Raw genomic sequence first — 19,004 nt, forward strand, 5'->3', positions numbered from 1 at the left:
GAGTCTTTCGACTATGCACGTTTTTTGCGTCCGGTCGCTGGCCGCGGCACTAAGTATGCTCAACAACTCCTCGACTGCCGGAAGCTCAAGAGCCTTGCGATACCCTTCGAAATGAGAGCCGCAAGATATTTCTACTGCCTGCCTTGCAAGTAATTTGACGTGTTTCTGACTGAGAATGTTGAATTTCTGGCCATTGACTCCAAATACATCCGTGAACTACGCAGCTACAGGTTCACAAACCCTGTCCACCGGGTAAGTCTGATTCTCTGCTCGCCTAAAAGAAGGCCATAACTGACGCCGAGCAACCAAGGCCACTATCTCAAGGCTATCACAATCTATAAATCAGACATTAAATTTGATATCAAGGATATTTGTGCGCTGGTCGATAAATGTGACTTGAAATTCTTCCATCTTGAGGATTCATGTGAACCCAAGTGCATGGAATTCGAGCACGTTCAACTACTCCTTCGGAGTCTAGCGAACAAGAAGAGCCTGGAATCACTGGCACTCGTGATGCCGGACCTATCACAGGTCTTCGGAACCGTGGTAGGCAAGGGGAGTCCCTGGCCTCATCTCAAGCTATTGCATCTTGGCCCCACGATACTGAGTCCGGCCAATCAAGACTGGATGACCAGACTGCCGGAACTAACGAATTCGGCAATCCTCACTCTACCAAGTATCAATCCGTTGCTGAGTGCTGTTGCTCGGAATTCGGGACTCAAAGACCGATTACGGTCGCTGCATATCGAGCTCTTTGACTTTGATGATGTCGAAGCCCTTCTTGACGTCCTGCCCGGCTGCAACATCCTCCAGTATTTAGGGGCAAGCGAGCTCAGTGATTGTCAGCCCAGCATGCAATTTACCGACGTTATCCGCCGCTTCCTCCGCCTTCCTTGCCTAGAAACATTCTCAACCAAGTAGTCGTTTCAGGACGATATACAATCGATCTCCCAACTTGCAAAGCAGTGCCCGCAATTGGCTGAACTCGTGCTGCCCTCCGTAGAATTCACCGCGTCCTACACCTCTTTACAGGCGATGCCTTCGTTCGGCAACCTGAAGGTGTTGAAACCATTGCTAATTGGCTTTTAAAAACCCGCGCGAGTGATTTCAAGGCGAAAAGTTCCAACTGCTCCTTGGGCAATGGCAAAGAGTTTCCCCAGACTCCGGCATTCCGCAACCACAGTGGATGAGGATATATGCCCGTGACAGAAGAAAGGATTGCAGAGTTTATCCTTGACGAAGAGGAAGAGGGTCCCTTTTCAGATGGCGACGACGATTTCCATCCTATGCTCAAAGGCCGCATTGTCGCCGAGCTGGGTTCTAGTGGATGGCCCAATTTCCATATCCAACAGATTCGCCGGTGGGGTCTGGAAGCCGAGGTCACTGGTTGGCCTGTCGTGACTTTCTGGGCGTACATGTCCCCAGATCGCTATTCGGAAAGAGGTGTCTACTAGATATCGCCCAGTGCCGTACCGGAGCCAGCGCGTCTGTTTAGCGTTCGCATTGATTCGGGTGACACTCGTCCCACTGTGTCCCAACGAGACATTGAGCGGTGCAAGCCTTGCCATATAGGTATCAGCAATGCACACTCTGCACGTGTCAGTGACCTGACCGAGCCTAGCCCTCAGATCACTCTTAGCCGGTCAATCAGGGAAAGGTCAATGTGGCCGCCACTGGAGGGATTGACCTCACGCCTTGGACTACCAGTCTCCATGAGCTCACGTGTCGAAGGCCAGTTTCCAGTAACGAGTCCTTGAATCTAGTAGATTTCGCCGCCTTCGACCCAAGAGATATTGGTGAATCACGCACAGAGAGGCCGGACCTTGGGACGGACGAGCCCTCTTATGGACCCTTTGGATAGTGGATACTCTACAGTCCTCAGTGGGTCATGGCTAGGGCTTATCAGACCACTAAAATCGCTAACGGTCAGCATTTAGCGCAATGGCGTCGAGGCTATGCTCATCGTAGTTAGGTTAGGACGGTGGGGATAAGATCCATGGATCTTTCCATCCGAACAAACCCGCCATTCTGTCAGCATTTAACTCACTCCAACTTCACTCTTCACACTTACCACTGGCCATAATGACACCCCGGCAGCTTCCGCAGTCAAAAATCCCGTCTGAAATAGTCACAACGCACGAATGGTATGGCGTGACGGATCCAAAGGAGCGGAGAAGGCTTCAAAATCGGGCGAATCAGAGGGCACACCGTGAGTGCTCAATATACTTTTCTGATCTGAGACGGATTGCATTGACCCGAGTTGCGATGATCAGGCACCAGAAAGCAAAATGGTCCAAGTCAGCAGGCGGGGACCTTGCAGCAGAGGCCCAGGACTAAGCCTAATGCTGCGTTTGTTCCACTGCTAGCACGCCTTGAAAGACTCGAAGCTGCACTGGGCTCTCTCGCGGAGTCTCACCATCGTCCAGCCGCAGATTCTACTGAGAGTGCAAGTACAAATACCCGCAGTAAAACGCCTCCGCATCGCCAAGTAGGGGCAGCTGGAGGCTACTCCGCCATTGAATGGGCCAGCATCCCCGACGCCAGGAAGAGGACAATCCTCCTAGCCCAAGTCGCGCGATTCCACAGCAGCTACCAGCTGAACAACCCCTGCTCCGACCACCTCCTCTCCCTAACGCGCGTCAACGTCCACCGCGCCTTCGTCGCTAATATGGATACCCTCGGTATAACCTGGGAGTGGATGGCCGACGACTCCATCTCCCCATTCTCCATCCAAATCTCCAGTCCGCGCCCATCCACCTTTTCAGCCCAGCTCTCCTCTTTACCGTGCGCACTTCGCCCCACTCCCCTGCAATTATCCAGCATCTACCACACCTGGATAAACCTCTTTCCGTGCGCCATCATGCGCGATAATTTGATCCGCGCCGGAAACGAGTGGGACGACGAAGAGCTCTGCACGGATATCATGGGGTTCTGGGATGGGAATGCGCAGGGCCCGCATGGGCTGATCGTTTGGGGGGATCCGGCGGATCCAAGCGCCTGGGAGGTTAGCGAGGGGTTTGTGCGCAAGTGGGGGTGGGTTGTTAAAGGTTGTGAGGAGCTCATGCGGGCTACGGATTATTGGAGGGGGCGGAGGGGGGTTAGACCGCTTTTTCGGCGGGGGTTAGCACTTGGGGGAGGGACTAAGGGGTTGGGGGGTTACGATACGGCTACATGATATGGATGCTACGAGATACACTACGTACGATGATAAACAAGTTGTATTGAGATGTCTATCCTGATCTCTGAGAGAAGAGTCAGAACATGATCTCTTCCCTAGGTACCATAGTAACAGGAGAATATATGAAAGCGCCCCCCAAAGCGCGACGGGAGAAGCAACACGTCTGCGAACTCCCTAGGTCAGGGTAACTGCACTTGCAACTTCATGAGAAGCCACCTCAACAGCTGTGCACAACGTCTTGCATAATAATATCAATTAGAGCATCGTAAATTCAACCATGACGACCAGTCACCCGCGCAATACATCGCCAGATCGGGCTTCTTCAAATCCATCCCGTCCGTCACACATCTTTACTATAAGCGAATCAACACCATACAAAGGCGTAGTCGTGCTCGCGCCTTGCTAGCCGCTGTGAGCCTCCTGTTACAAGAAGGACATTTGCTGTCCAATACGAGTATGAGAGCGCCCACCAGGGCCGTGTTGACGATCTGCTCGTCTTGCTTGGTGGCTTCTGGATCACGGGCATTCTTCCCTGCCCGCTCGTCTACTCAGGTTGGCCATTGCTCTGGAGTAGGAGTATCCTTGCTACAAGAACCCGTGCCTAGGCGGCATGTCTGTGATTAGCTCTGATAGGACGTAAAAGACAGACCCTGGTCAAAATCTTTCTCTCTTCGGACTCGAAAGAGGCCTACGCTTCTTGATTCTGGCTTTCAGTATCTGAAGATATCTATGTCCGTCCTGAACCGGTGCCGGGAGCCATGTATCTTTATTGAGTGTCCAATCGTGCATGAAGTTCCCCTGCTGCAGGAAAGACCAATGGAATATTCCGAAGACGCCCGCTGATACTTTCAGTAGTAATAGTTCCTAAGTGCCACCTAACACTTGCCAGCAAACGCAGCTGCCAGAGTCACCACGGGAGCATCCCATGATATCGAGGATGAATTCCATGAGCGTACCGAAACGCATGAGATCCAGGGAAGTTTAGTAGTCGGTAAACCATGCGTAGATGGTCCTCCCTCGTATGCTCCGAATCCTCGTACAATCCCCGTGTGATTAAGCCACGGAACATCCATAAGGGGAAGTCTGACTATTATGAGCCATCCCACTGATACATCTCGTTCGGCCTTGTTTGAGCTGGGGACGCAAAGCCGGCATCGCGTTTTGTTCGTCCAATATTATACATAATAAAGGGGGCCATTAGGTCTAGCGCTCTAGGGACATGGCAGGCATCAGACTCGGGAGCTGGCTCTGTTGCTGGTACCTAGGTAGCTTGACCGATGTGTCCTGGTTCCGGATGAAGAACGGTGTAATGCGGTTACTTGTTGGTCGAGTGCAAGGCTGCCTGACATACACGCCGACAGAACCCCTCTGCCAAATGGTGCGTGAAAAATCATTGGTCCTGGCTTTTGATTTTGTATAGTGGCTGGGCGTGGTTGGGTGGGCTCGAGCATCACCCGCGGCTCTGTCGTTGGCATTTCGAGACATGAACATTGAACTAGTAAGGTTATCCATTACAGCTAATAGGGCTCGCGGGGGTCGAGGTTAGGCCTGTTTTGACGTCCTTTATGTAGTAGGGTTCCCCATACCGGCCAATACTGGATGGACTCGTCTGGGTACGCATCTGGTATGGAAGTTGCAGATGCCCGCATCAACTGCGTTCTGAATGCGCAATCTCCCCATGACAAATGGAAGGAGGTTTATTGTGAAGTTGGGCGCGTAATGTTCACATGTGCTTTGTATAGGCTTGGGAGAACAAAGGATATTTCATCTGCGTAATTGATCTGGACGCAGATACATTAGACATTAGTAGCTGTGCGTGTTCACGACCTAATAAGATCTCGCAAGAATATGCCGAGCTACAAGGGCACCATAACCAGGGTTGAGAATCCTGTTACCTTTTATCTCTTATTACCTGATGCCGTGGCATGTTGACATTGTTAAGCCCCTTTCTCTGTTGCCCGCAGACAGCTCGGCCCACCATCTTGCAACCACCGGGGCAGGAACACCTCTAAGAAACGTCCACTGGATTGTTTGCAGCATTTAGCATGCGTGGTTTGTCATGTTTGTATTAGTCTTCGCTGCAGTAGTAGGGTCCATCAGGTTGTTTGATTCAAACCCATAGTCCAAATGAATCGGAAAAAGGCAGGGCCCCTATGTAGCTTGTTGCGCACCAACCTTGTCTTTATTCTGATGTAGGTGCAAAAGCTCTGCAGCTTACTTAGCACGCAAGGTCACCATGCTATCGGTCGAGATAGATACAGCTTACACACTGCATTTGAAACTATCTCCTGACTCCCGTCAGGGTGCTATATACAGAGGGGCCTTTTGCCCCGCTGCGGACTGACATTGTCCACCCTTCTTGGATACGTGGAACCTATGAATGTATACTTCCAGAGTGAGCATCCTCCGATGGGCCAAGCTGGCTTGTCTACCTACGTAGTTACTCACCATCAGCGGGATCCTCTTCAGAGGTCACACTGGCTAAGATCTTGTGTACTAATCCGTGGAGGGGGTCTAAGTTTGTACGGGGGTAGAACAACTTTGGAAGCTTTTTCTGGGGCCCAATGCACCACGGCCTTGACAGAATCTCTGCCTGGACCCACGGCTTGGTATCATTAGGCAGCCCATGTTGAAGCCTGTGAGAGAAGAGCTTGTTCTTGATCCGGCTGTAGTAATGACATATAAGCATGGAGCCGTAGGTGCATAATGTAGTAATCCCAAAATGTATCCAACCCGTTAGCTTCGTCTAACCTCTACCATGACCGTCCCATGGGTCGACCCAACGAGTTATTTCTCCTCCCCCTCAATCCCACTCTTCAGCGCCCGGTGGCACGCCTTGTTATCCAGCTTGTTCTTCTCCTTCGGAATCCACACATATTCCACAGCGCCCCACCGTTTGATGCTCCTCTCAAGTTCGTAAGCCTGCTCAAGCAAGTCCTGGTTTGCGACCGGGTCCCCATTAGCCTTGTAAACTCTGCCATCATACTCATCAACCGTCCAATGTTTCTTCCTTTTGCCCATGCAATCCACCGCATATTTTGAGTTCGAGTAAATGGTGACGGCGAGTTCTGGCCTTGTCTTTAGTTCCATCCACCTTTCAATACCTTTCTCGAGAGCGACTATGATGCTCGCTAGATATGCGCGGTTGCTGGTAGGCCAGGCGTCCGAGCCCGATCGTCGTCTGACGATGTGGTAGTAGCCGATGGTTTCGTATTTGGTAGTGAAGAGCGCGCCCGCTGCACCCTGGAAGCCGTTGAGTGTGGCGCCAGAACAGCAGGCGTCCATCTTGAGCTTCATTGTGTACACTATGGTGGTAGTAGTATGGAAGCTTTGGAAAAGATGATGAACTAGTTATTCCAACGGTTTGGAGTCGTGCCCGCTGACTCTAACATGCCTGCCCACGTGTCAACGGGCGTAGCCAGGGCAAACGCGGTATCTGGTCAACGGTCTATACTCACGACATGTAGATGTGGGAGTTCATGATCCCGCGTAGTACCAAGTCCAATGGGTGCAGCACGTTATGGATCAACACCTGCCAACAAGGACAAGAAACCCGCACTAGCTGCCCTGGTGAGGCGACACCTGTGTAGAAACCTGGCCACCATAGCTCTCTTGCCCAACTGCCCCAACCCGTGTAAACCGCCCATACCAGACGTGGTTTATGCAGTCATTACAGCGCTTTGTTCACGGGTTTTGGGGATTTTAAAATGGGCCGGCCATGCCTAACTAGAAACGCCCTTTGGCTTTGGTTTACTCATTGATGGGTTTACTGACTTTAGTTAGGGTGCACAGCATTTGGACTATTTTAGGTAGATTAGGGCTTGAGCAACAGCAGCACCGCAATGGGAATTGAAGTAGGCAGAAAGGTCGCCAGGCTTTTCATCTTCCATGTCATGTATGTTTTTCTAAAAGGACAACCTAATCCCAACCCAGAGCTAAGGTACCTCGTCTTCAAGCAAATGCTCATAGCCATTGGACAGCACCGCTGCCTCTATGCTAAACAGCGCCGACTTCCAAGATTCTTCTAGTTAACATGGAGAAAGATGATGACTGTCATAGAACGCTTTTTAACCAAACATGGTAGCCAACGAAATTTTACTTCACGGAGAAGCAAGGACCATTTGCCCTAGCTGGTGCAGCTTGGGAATGAGAAATTCGTACGCCCAGCCGGGGACTATCATGACCGAATCATCTGCTCGTAATTCTAGATCGAGACCCCTGATACTGCACATGAATGGCCAGATCGACTTCCCACAGACGGCACTTCCTGGGCACCTGGGTCTCAAGGAGGCAAGCTACGGTAAGCTTCAGCGCTGCTGAAGAGGGCACAACCCTGCGCACTTGGTGGTTGATGCGATGAGTGCCCTGCCGGACACATTGGGCTACTTCCATCTGTCGTCCTCGAAAGCAATGTGCTTATCAATCTTTGAGCAGGATGTTGTGGAACTTGGAAGCCCGCGTAACTAGGCTTGACACCATGTAGCGTTTTCTGTTTTGATAACATCACTGGTGTGTATGGTAGACTTGTATGCTTTAGATATACTAGGCGTATATGCTTCTTGGACACAAGAAGAAGGAAGGGCCTGAAGTGGCGTATAGCGGTCTCTTCTCTGGCTATGGACTCACCCAGGGATTAAATGACTCAATGTACGTATGGTATTTTTTTCTTCCAGTGTTGTGGATTTGGAACGTCCAGTTGGACGTGAAGCATCGACAGTCCATTCTGCTGTGCTTTTCACTGTCTTGCCCTTCTGTCAGCGAAATATTATGCCATAGTATCCTTGGTTGAAGTTGACGCATTCGCGTAAGGCATGTAAAGTATTAGGAGATACAGAGGGCCTATGCATAGAAACACATGAGCGCAGATGTTGGCATTTGCGTCTTGGTGTGGGATGAATCGTGTCGCGAAGGTGTGCTTGTTTACTGTGACTACCATGGGGTGGGTACTAACATGGTATTAGTTGCAGGTGAGTTAGCGGATGTTAACCGCGAGCATAAGCAAGCAATACCCCTGCATAACTCCACCGTTTAGGTATCACCCCTTTTTTTGTACCTCTAGATGTCCAATTTGTAGTAGAGCCCGAGCTGGGATTGTTCATCAACATGCCATTTCTGAACAATGGTACGCACTGGTCTCCGCGTAACGAGATGTTTCCCAAGGTTGTTTCGCCCCTCTACTACCCTACGATGTAACTTGATCGGGACCAATCATAGCCGTGGGCGTGATAGGGCGGCTATTAGGATCATGTCCATTGCCGTGGCGTATGTTTGAGCTCAGAAGTATGGTAGCTCGGTTGCAGTGTTGACCCACAATTCTAAACTGGAGCTAACCATTCGTGACCTCTGAGAAGGAGCTGCCTGATCCATTCTATCACTACCTCAAGCGGTGGGAGATGATCGCTGAACTTGAGTTCCGTAGGAAACGCACCGTGACTTCCAAGTTGTTGAAGGTACACTTGACGCTCGTGTCCTTATCGCTCGCTATGCACCCATTGCTTGTAGCAGAATAACAAGTGCAGGTGTCACGGCTGCTACTGTCGCTGCCTACCCATTAATGCCGTCATGCTCTGCCGGTCCAGTGAAGCTGACGTCCGTTACCAATGAATGTCTTTGTGCCCATACTAACATCTTGCTAGTCCTCATAGTGATTAGAACCATTGGAACTGAGGGTATAAGTGGCATCGCGAGAAAGCCCAGAAACAACACTCGCCTTTCTCGGCCGAACGGGTTAGACGGCATGAATCAGCTACGAGGCTGTTTTGACTTGATGCTGCTAATAACGCCCATCTTCACTCGCAAGTCCCGACGACGAGGATATGATGATCGCGCCAGGCATTTAACCGAGACATCATGACGAATGCAGGCAAAGGAAATCAATTCTCGTCCTCGTTGGTAGCCTCCCAACGCGGGATACAAAGGAGACCATCAGCAATGACTTGAATTCTCCCCTACACGTGCAGCAGGGACTTCTAGAGCAGGATAAGGGGCATCACCCCTTCCCTAAAGCCTACAAGCAGTTGCCGTGTCATTTCACACATAAATGTACACGCAGAGGCCTTCTATGATCTTCTGGCTCAGAATCATTGTGCAATATAGTCTTCAGTATGTAGTACCTCTGCCATGCACCACGGTTATGCTCGCACCTTGGGTATTTCCCAAAGCCATGGGTTAGTGAATCTAATGATTAGGATATGCATCAGCTCCTAGAGCACTGGCCTGTTGCCTATACAATTTAGCTATAGGGGCATCCATTCCGCAAGCATGGAACGAGTTCTTGGTATGGTGTGAAAGTCGCAAACCATGATTGCCTCGCTTCACGAATGCCTAGCCGAGTATGGTTGGCTTGAAGACTTCCATGCCTGTCCACATGGCATAAACGCTCAAGAATTCGGCAAGCAGCGAACATCGCCTACATCTCTTGGCGTTTCGCCTGTGATGCGTTGAATCAGTAGAGAACCCAGCATACATGAAAGAAAGCTCTCATTGGGGTCAAGTCCCTTCGATTAAAGCAATAAAGCCATAAAAACGCAACACACCCTAAGATGGGATACTGGAACTTGCCCAGTTAGCCCATACGCTGCCGCTCCCTTCCTTCTTGTATATCACATTCACGATATGTTATTCAGAGACTTCCAACAAATCTTCTGCATGGAGTTTGCCCTGAAGGCACCATGCTAGGATAGCTTAAGGTGACCTGTTACATTGCTCGTAAGGCATGAGAGACATATAGAGACCCTGCCTTATCTAGGCGTATAATCCCTTTGTGGTTTAATGGGCATGTAAAAGTAGGAACCAGTGGATATTACGGTGTTTGGCTGATACACCTCCAGAGCTAGTAATCAAAGAATGGACATCTGGACACCACACGCTCGAGGTTCTGGCGTTACAATTGTGAGTTTCTAAAGGCATTCCACCCATAATCTAGAGCCTAGAAGGTGTTTGTCGCCTCCTTGCCAGGTTGTCTTCATCCCTCGTAGTTGGTCGGCTATTCTATTCAATATCCTGGCTATAGCTTTCTACACTTACTGCATCTATGACATTAAGAACAGCCCGACTCATGGATATCCTGTTGCCGGGTTGAGATGCATTGGTTGCACTTGCCATGCACAAACAAGGTCAAGGCCTATGTGAAGGCTTTCTTTGGAACCCCAACCAATAATCTTCGCCATATCTGTAACCGATGTCTTGGGGACAGTGTGGACAATCGGAACACCCTTTATCGTCTGAGCCACGGCAAAGACCACGAACAGCAAAGTGGTGTTGGAAACGGACTTCCCCGACGCGGAGTAGCTGAGTAGCTTTGATGGATTGATCTATGGCGTCGCTGCCTCTTTATCGTGGGATGAATCATAACCCTCACCTGTCCGTCGCCTGTACCATAGCTCGCGGCTCCCTTTTAAAATCGCTTCTAACGCCAGCCGCCTCAGTTCCAGCCTAGACACTCTATCGCCACGAGGGACAACCCTATGGCAGATCGGGTTCTCATTTGATCATGCCCCCTTTACCCCCGGCCGCATCAGCGGGACCAGGTCTTCGGAATCGGCCTATAAACAAAAGCATGACGGACAGCGGCTGGCGCTCTTCTGTCAAACTCCGCTAGGAAAGATTGATCGATGATGCGCTGGCTGCAGCAGAGTCCCCATGCGTTAAGCTGGACCGTAATCTAAGGGGGTGTACCATTCTCGCAACGAAAGCACAGTGGTAGAGGAAGGCGGATATCTCGTAGTCATTAACAGCTCTGACGAAGAGAGTAATCCGCGGAGTACCCTTAGACTCCCAGCTCTGAAATGATACCAGTCAGCGAGCACGACAACTAAATGGCGTGATTGGGCATGTTAGGGCAAACGCCTGTGAGTCTTTTTACATTAGTGTCTTACAGGTGCTAGTTGGCAACAGGGCTCCACAGCATGCCCAATGTAAACTCCACCAACATATGGTACCGTAGGCCAAACACATGCATGATCTCTGTCTCCAAGAGCCATAACCAAAGGAATAAGGGCTGCTAAATCGAGGGCCTCAAGGCGGCAACCAGCATCCTCCTCAAGTCTGTCTTCTAGTTTTAACGGGCAGAATCTGCATACTGGTACTTCCTCATGGAAGGACAAAGTACCAGGACAAGAGAGAGACGGATATGGGGCTGCTATACCCTTAGTGTTAAATAGTTCCTATATCTCTCCTCGCCGCCGGAACCCCGAACGCCTGAAACGGCTCCAGGAAGGTAGCACCACAGTCCGGACGTGTTTTACGAGATAGATACAACCATGAAGAGGTGTCTGAATTGTTCGCTATTGCATGACACCAAGTCATTCCAGGGACCGTATGTCCGCATGTGGAGGTATGACCCTGGGCTCCGGTCTGGGTGCAATAACACCCACTCATATGGTTACCATCGACCAAGTTCGGTTCCAATAGAGTAAACACCTCCATGGACCCATGGCAAACACATATGGTGCCGGTGCGGCCAGGTGGGGTTTGCCTTCGTCCATGATCGCGGCAAGCCGCGGGCCTGCTCAGTCTGTTGATCTTTCAAGGTCTTCTCGGTGAACGCCTACTACTATATTGCGCGGAGAGGCTGTTTGCAGAAGAGAGCATGATTATCCGTGACCGTCATAATGTTTAGAGGCCACATAGACACCATACATATCCTGGGGCAATGTCATCAAGCGGTCTGCTACCGTAGTGTGGCGTTCGCGATATCCCCCCCGGCCAGACACCCTACGGCGAGGTACATGTCTGGGTTGTCTGTATGGCTAGAACCTAAAAGGAAAGAGAACATTTAACAGGAATTGAGTTCTCGGCTGGGACCTAGCTGCCCTGCGCCTCTCGAGATCCGTAAGTGGATGTTGAAACAAGCCCCATGCCAGTTTTAGGATTACCACTGCCTTTGATAGGGTATATGGTAGCATCTACCTATATATGTAGAGCCCTGCCATCCGACCAGTGTGGGATGGTCGTGGACCGAAGCTGGTCTTGTCCAGTTGAATACTCTTCGTTGATTGTTTCTGCACAGGTTGCCGCCATCCAATTGTCCGGTACCATACCATAGTACCTTACCATAAGAGCGGCGTGCTAAGACCGCCGAGGCGTGCAAAGTCACACTAGCGTTAGTAGAATATATAGACTAGAGTTATCCTGTGCGTACTTTGAGTTTCTTGACTTGTCAGATACCATGAGGGACCAATTTCTAGAGCTGGGCGTCCTGTGCATTCTATGGTATTAGCCTGTCGCTCACGGAGGCGACAGACAAAGAAAGATCCATTTTCGTCGATCTTCGCCGGATAACCCAGAGTATGCTGGGTGCAGGCGACATGATAGTCCTGTTCATAGTCTGGTCCTTAGCCACCATGACATATTGCTTCTTTCCATCGGGCGGACGTCCGTAGTAGGCGTGATAAAGCTGCCCTTTCCAACCCGGGGGTTTGGTCGCGGTCTTCAAGGTTATAGGGTGTAGTAGGAGAGGCGCGGCCGTTCAGACCCCCGACAGGATTTTTCAGCATTCCTTCAATGTCTGGCGCATCGAGGACACGGCAGATTGATCTTCCTTCGCAAGGGAATGTCTGGCTAACACATGTCACACGACAGGACGACGCGGTGGGATTTACCGGACACTCTTAGATCGCAGCATGGCAAATGTCCTGATGTCGGGTACATAGCGTCAGCTGGAGCATGCTCTGTGGAGAGATGCCTGTCATAGCTCCCGTCGTCAGCCCATGACATGTTGGGCATTGGTATACCCCCACTTATTTCGTGCACCATGGCATGGTCGAAAAATTCTGCAGCATCTTTGGGGTACGCGGAGAGTCCAGCCACTACAAAAGACTTGGATGTGTTCCAAGGCAACCAACGCCAGGCACGTCCGTCCCGGAGCCAAAATAGATGCTAGTAGTTTGAGTATGCTGTCTTTGTCCACCAGAAACATGCGTGCATGCTCCGTACCATGCAAAGGCCCTGTTGACAAGCGGCCAGTGGGGGAAGCAGTTCCTAGCAGGCAGCCTGGAAGACAAGAGAGTGCGTGTCCCGTAAAAGCGTCTACAAGGGCAGCAGTGGCTGGAGTATATCATACCATACCAGATCTCATGAAAGCATGGCCTAAGGATAGCACCGTCCCAGCTCCGGGTGCTGCTCCTTTGTACTGTGACCATGACATTCGGAAAGCAAGAATGCCTGGCTGATCAACTGCGTTCCCCATGCGGAGGCATGCTATCGCATGGATACCATGCCGGTTAGACTAATGCTGCGGGGTGCTTCATTCTAGGATACTAATTCAAGCAACTGCACTAACCAGGCGCGTTTACTTCCCCAACACGTCTGCAACAGTCCAAGACAACGATGAATGTCCTGGGGCAGACGGTTTGTCTACCTGAGCAGCTCCCACTGACCGCAGTAGGCAACGCCATAACAGTGGCTTGGTTGTCCTTGAAGGAGGATTGTCCAAACATGAACTTCGCCATTCCTGTTTTAATCGATTCAAGCATCAACTCAAATATCATGAGGGCAGTCAGTTCTTAGACAAATATTCCATGTTCTCTGAAATCTTCCCCGTCAAGAGCAGGAATATCGTCTCTTCAGCTCAATCAGAAGCTCCAGTCAGACGCTACCATGGTCGATAATCCCAAAGGGAGCATGCAATTAAGACAGGAGAGCAGCCAGGAGACAACCTGAGAAGATATATAGATCCTCAAGGCCCCCAACACGCGCCGCAAATGCCGTCCCAGAGATTGTAAGCTTTGTCTAAGATGTCGCTTTTATCTTCAGAGCCAACATCTGCTGCTTTCGTTGACCACCGTCCGAGGAATGCATGCTTTGGGGTTATGAGACACGGCTAAATATGGTCTTCAGCTTCCCTGTAGAACAGAAAGCATCAGGGGCACCTATGTGAGACATCTGCATGGGTTCAGCAAACCTGCAAATCTCAATGACAGCCTCCAGGGCTACAAGCACCCGCGCACACAGCACCAGCAGAGCATCTAAGCAGCGTAAGTATAGAGCAACAAAGGCCTACGGTCACGCACTCAGCATCGACTGAGGACACATCTGAAGGGACGGAAAACCTACCCTTACGGCGAAAGGCACCCGACTCGCCTAACAGGCTGGGCAGCTGTCTGATTGTGGGCTTTTACACATGTACGCGCCATCCGTGTCTCCTTTCTCACCCTCTGCCGCTTTATCGCGGAGCACGGATTTTTCAAGGGCTTGAAGCAAGGTTGTCTTTGACGTCTCGTCCGCGTCCATTCGCGCTCGAAGGCACCGCATAAGTGGGCGATTTCACCAGCTCAAAAGCGGCCGCAGCGTCGGAGCGCGCATCTAAGACAGGGTAAGTATGGATCAAGTCAGCAAAGAACGGCGTACACTCACAGCAATACTCAAATGAAGTGCACCAAACCCATGTGCATATTTGGTCAACGCTTGCGCAATATGCACCAGCACGCGAAACTACCAGGCCATCAATTCTTCGTCTTGTGCTCTCGTTTGGTTCCCACGGGAAGTTCCTCGATCCTACGCTGTGGCTCTAAGGCCGCGGAGCCACTCTTATACCATATCATACCATAGGTACTCGTTCATGGTTTCTCTCGAGATAGAATGCAATACCATAGTTGCGGAACACCAGGACGTATCACTGAGTGATACTGCCCGTGACCAAAGAACTGTAGCAGCAAGCCTTAAGGATCCGTCGGTGTCCTCAGGTTCCCAGTCTATTGATTCCGAACCCCGTCAGCCTGTCTTCTCCCTGCCTGTTCTCCCGCGCTGTGCATGACAGGTCCCATGGTCGCCAAGCGGTCGGGAGTCTCCTGTTTGTCGAAGGCCATGTCACCGTGAAAAAACCCCTAATAACCGTCTTGCCGAACGGGGCCGGGAGGGCCTGATTGAAGGATGGATAAGGATATCCACCCATACCATATGTCTTAACTGTAGGCAAAGAAACCTGCGGCGACGTGCGAGCTGATGATCTGGAGCGCGCTGGGTACCTAAACGGAGTGTGTTGCGTTAGCTGAAGTACGAATATGCGAAAAGTCGACGAGATGGGATGCGTGGGCAAGGGAGCGGGAGAAGTTGGAAGTCTTGGACTTGCTGTGCCTACCCTAACCCTGGGACTCGAGCGAGGCACGCCCTACTAGAGAGGTTGTACGCTTTGACGTATCTATTAAGGCACTTGTCTTGCAGACCTCAAGCACGGAGCGTGTATAATATCCAGCGCCTGTGCCTCTGGTACCTAACGTAGTGGTCAGCCGGACAATGACCCAGGCCATGTGTCAAGCACAGCGAAACAGACGCGCTGCCGTAGCATTTTCTCGGGATACACAGTCATCATTTTCCGCAAGTCCTTCTTAGCCATTAAAGCAAAACGTCCACTACTCCTTCCTAAAGCAGCCTCGGCCAAAACAACAGCCCTCAGCAGGTGCTTTCCAAGGTATGAACACAAGCCCTAAGAGCATCGCTCCACTCCTGTTCGCCCGGTATAAGGGCACTATCCTTGGCTTAGTACATACAGGAGAACATAGGACCTAGCGATCCTAGACTATGAAGGGAGCTATGAACTACCTACTATGCATTATAGACCTATGCGCTCTGCCCTACATAACCGACGCACTTAAAGGAAACCAAAAGCAAAGAAGGAAGAATAATTACGGAAGCGGAAACAAGCCCTCCAGCGCGGGAAGGAGATATTTATACCCGGCGATTGGGCTTGCCTTCACCATACAGGGGACAGGGAAAGTAACTGAAATTCAGCTGCGAGGCTTGTTTTCATTATATTGGGTTGATATCACTGTTGGACTTCACCTAGGCAGTCAATACGGAGGGGAACTTCAGTCTGGTATATCTGCTTAGTTCACATTACCCTGATTCTGCGGCGCTGATAAGAAGGTGAACGCGCAACGAAAGATTGAAGTGACAGAACCTGTTACTTGCTAGGGAATCCGATGATAACGGCCCGTTCTTGTGTCTCTATTACCTTCATCGGGTCGGTAATGCCATGACCGCAGGGGCGCGGGAGAAGAGAAAGGGCAGCAAAGGGCGAGAAGCTTGTCGCGGCACTCTAGTGCCTGTGTTCAAGAGGTGGAGCCTAGTAGCGAGAGTATGTGCTCCGGCAATCGAGCTTTCTAGAGACCCCAGATGGCTCATATCCATTCCAGGCTTTGAGTTCGGCGACCCTTCACAGCCAACATCACTCGTACCAAGTGCCTCAAGACATTCAATTTGGATTGCGGCCCGAAGTTCACTTCATAAGTGGATCTTGCAATAGTATCGGGATTCCTTTACCCAGACAGTGCACAAGACAGCATAGTCCTCGCAAACACTTTAGGTCGCGCCAAGGTAGTGAATCGAACCGAGATGGTCCGACCAGAACCCTCGGCAATGCGTGTAAAGGTGTCATGGAGGAAGCCCATAACGTCATGGCTGGAACAAGGATCTCCAGTAAACGTAGGATGTTCGAACGGGGCATTTTTCAACTTCCGTTCAAGCTTATCCAGTTTGTGCAGGAATAGAACGATCTCCGCACGCCTGGGTAGCTCATTCCCACATACTTTCGTGAAAAGGGCCTGGTCTTCCAGTAAGCGATGGTCCCAACCGTCTTCCGCAGGCTGCTGATTGTACGAGCCAATGTCAACAAAGTAGAAGATTTTCGACGCCCCTGGGATAAAATGCGGCCATTTCTTTCGTTCCGAGCGGGTCCCGCCGACATCACAGAAGAGTACCTGTGAGGCATTATGGGTATAGCGCGCTATAATGCCTCCCGTAGACTTAGTGTAGCACCACACCGTGTCTTCAAAACTTGGCTTATAGTCTGGTTCGGTGATACGGTCGACTGCGTTCAAGAAGCTGCAAACACATCAGATACCAGTGGGTTACGCGTAAGGGGAAGGATCGTACTATTCCACACCATCCTCGAGATCCGGATTACTTGATGCATCAAGAAGACGATCCTCTTGTACACATGCGTGAATGTGTCTCAAATCCTGGCAAACACCAGCCAGGATTTCCTGTTGCTGCTCGCTCGGGTATGCATGGATGGTGTCTAGGCTTTCGGTGATGGTGGCCGAAAGTGTACACAAAGACGCCCACTTTCGGGCCATATCCGGTTGATTCAAACACAGCTGCTTGCCTGTTTGCAAGAGTCGGTGAAGCTGACTGTTGGCTGACAGTAGGATGCTCGTTCTCGAATGAAATAGATGAGTGTTAGTTGGAGGTCCAACCAGCAATGTTAGAACATTGAGTGCACTCGACTTGCCACTTTTACTGGTCCCGAGAAACAGGACCCTTGGCAAAGACTCTATCTGCTTCCAAGGAGTGCTGTTGGAAGCGGCGTCCGGGCCCGAACAGGGTTGTCCCCATACACGATGTAGGGCTATTGAGGACAGCCACTGACTTCCCATTTGAGAATTGCTTGTGTTCACAGAGCTTGTGGTCCGGCTGCTTTTCCTGGTGGGGACCATGAATGATATCAAGCTGGGCGATCTTCGGGCTATTCCCCTTAGGCTGGATGTCTCACCATTTGAGATAGACTGGCGGTACTCAACGGTGTATTGAATAGGTCCCCAGGCCAGAGACTCCTCGTGGCTCAACACAGACAGCGATGATTGCGTTGCGCTGTCGTCGAGAATGCTCTCCGCTCCGTCCAGGGGCGACGACGCTGTTCCGCAAAGAGCTTGTCGCATGGTCGACCTGGCTGCAGACCGATAGGCACGAGACTGAAATAGATCTGAGTCAAAGCTGAACCTTGCGCTTATCAGGCTTAACCTATCCGCAGGTGTACTTTTCTTGGTCACCTCCGAATCGGAATCCCTCAGCCAGAGCAAAGACGAAGCATCATCCTTGACCCGAGTAAAGACAACCCGGGTCTCAGCCCTTTCAAGCATATTCCTCTGTTCCAGTAATGATTTGCTATGCTGTGATTGGCCTTTGTTCTGTACAGTGCTTGGGCATCGGCCTACCACTGAAGAGCAGATAGAAGAAGAGTCATCGCGTTGACCTGATTGTCCAGAAGCGTTTGCAACTCCGCGGTCTCACCCTCATTCCACAAAATACCCATCTTCTCTATCACCGATGGTTGATCCTTCCGCGCTTGTGCTTGCGATAGCCGCTGATCCATGAACTGCATGATCTCTTCGCAGCAGCCGATTGACACGGCGACATCGGTTGAAATCGGTGAGTCGTCCCCATTCGGCTGACTTGCTCCGATAAGAGAAAGCAGCTCCTTGATCTGGCCAAGTGCTGCGTTGAGGGTGGAGGGATGTCCAATCAGGATGCGTGTTCTGAAGCTGACGGTCGCATAGCGCCCCTGGAAGTCGTTGAGCGTTTTGATGCTGCGAGTCACGACATCGATAATCCCGAGGATCGATCCAACCGCGCCGAGTACTGAGAGAGGGTCCATTTGGTCCAAAGAACCATCGCTTTGAGCGTCATCCAGTTCGATCAGGCCGGGACAGGGGGAATCTTATCTTCCACGGCGACGATCATATGCCAAATACGCGGCGAGGCTGATGTTCACCCTACTGCGGGCAAAGCCCCCATTTGCGACCGTGGCGCCAGTCACATTGACACTAACAGGGGTAGGCATGGAAGAGTCAGCGCCTATCAAGCCAGCAGCGACGATAGCCTGGGTCAAGGCTGCCTCGAGCACCGCCAATGAGAAGTAGAATCAAACCAATGCCTCGCTCTTATTGTGGCAGGCTGCATATTGAAGGAAGAAGGAGAAGAGATCGAAGACCGTGAATGGTTGTCGGTCGGTCGAGGCGAAGCTCGCGGAAGGAACAACCGGTGCTTAGCTTGCAGGATGGCCTCTGCTAAGCTACGGACCCTAGCAACTGACATCAAAAACAGCTAA

The 19,004-nt window shown here is 51.0% G+C and overlaps 4 protein-coding genes across 4 annotated transcripts; 2 read left to right on the forward strand and 2 right to left on the reverse strand.

The window, feature by feature from the left end:
* Positions 1-175: 175 nt before the first annotated feature.
* BDW74DRAFT_178840 (uncharacterized protein) lies at positions 176-921 on the forward strand (the record flags this gene model as incomplete). Its single annotated transcript, XM_073729291.1, has 2 exons — positions 176-252; positions 303-921. The coding sequence occupies 2 exons, from the start codon at positions 176-178 to the stop codon at positions 919-921; spliced, it is 696 nt and encodes a 231-aa protein (XP_073582984.1).
* A 1,161-nt stretch (positions 922-2,082) lies between these two features.
* BDW74DRAFT_178841 (bZIP transcription factor) lies at positions 2,083-3,175 on the forward strand (the record flags this gene model as incomplete). The annotated part of the gene is made up of 2 exons (XM_073729292.1): positions 2,083-2,209; positions 2,274-3,175. 2 exons carry the CDS (start codon positions 2,083-2,085, stop codon positions 3,173-3,175), a joined length of 1,029 nt encoding a protein of 342 aa, XP_073582985.1.
* A 2,790-nt stretch (positions 3,176-5,965) lies between these two features.
* BDW74DRAFT_178842 (ribonuclease HI) lies at positions 5,966-6,475 on the reverse strand (the record flags this gene model as incomplete). Its single annotated transcript, XM_073729293.1, has 1 exon — positions 5,966-6,475. One exon carries the CDS (start codon positions 6,473-6,475, stop codon positions 5,966-5,968), a length of 510 nt encoding a protein of 169 aa, XP_073582986.1.
* Positions 6,476-15,862: 9,387 nt separating this feature from the next.
* On the reverse strand, positions 15,863-18,609 carry BDW74DRAFT_154522 (guanine nucleotide-binding protein subunit alpha). The gene is made up of 3 exons (XM_073724695.1): positions 18,112-18,609; positions 17,051-18,061; positions 15,863-16,999 (listed from the first exon to the last, which is right to left on the reverse strand). Exons 1-3 carry the CDS (start codon positions 18,549-18,551, stop codon positions 16,435-16,437), a joined length of 2,016 nt encoding a protein of 671 aa, XP_073582987.1. The 5' UTR covers positions 18,552-18,609; the 3' UTR covers positions 15,863-16,434.
* Between the last annotated feature and the right edge of the window lie 395 nt (positions 18,610-19,004).

The sequence above is a fragment of the Aspergillus multicolor genome (genome assembly GCF_047715735.1).
Source record: "Aspergillus multicolor strain CBS 133.54 unplaced genomic scaffold BDW74scaffold_15, whole genome shotgun sequence".
NCBI classification, from domain to species: domain Eukaryota; kingdom Fungi; phylum Ascomycota; class Eurotiomycetes; order Eurotiales; family Aspergillaceae; genus Aspergillus; species Aspergillus multicolor.

Coding starts and splice junctions, on each gene's coding strand:
- BDW74DRAFT_154522 (XM_073724695.1), bottom strand. CDS start 18,551: ATGGACCCTCTCTCAGTACTCGGCGCGGTTGGATCGATCCTCGGGATT. Junction 18,062..18,111: donor CTTCTATCTGCTCTTCAGTG/GTAGGCCGATGC, acceptor ATCACAGCATAG/CAAATCATTACTGGAACAGA. Junction 17,000..17,050: donor CTCGAGGATGGTGTGGAATA/GTACGATCCTTC, acceptor ATGTGTTTGCAG/CTTCTTGAACGCAGTCGACC.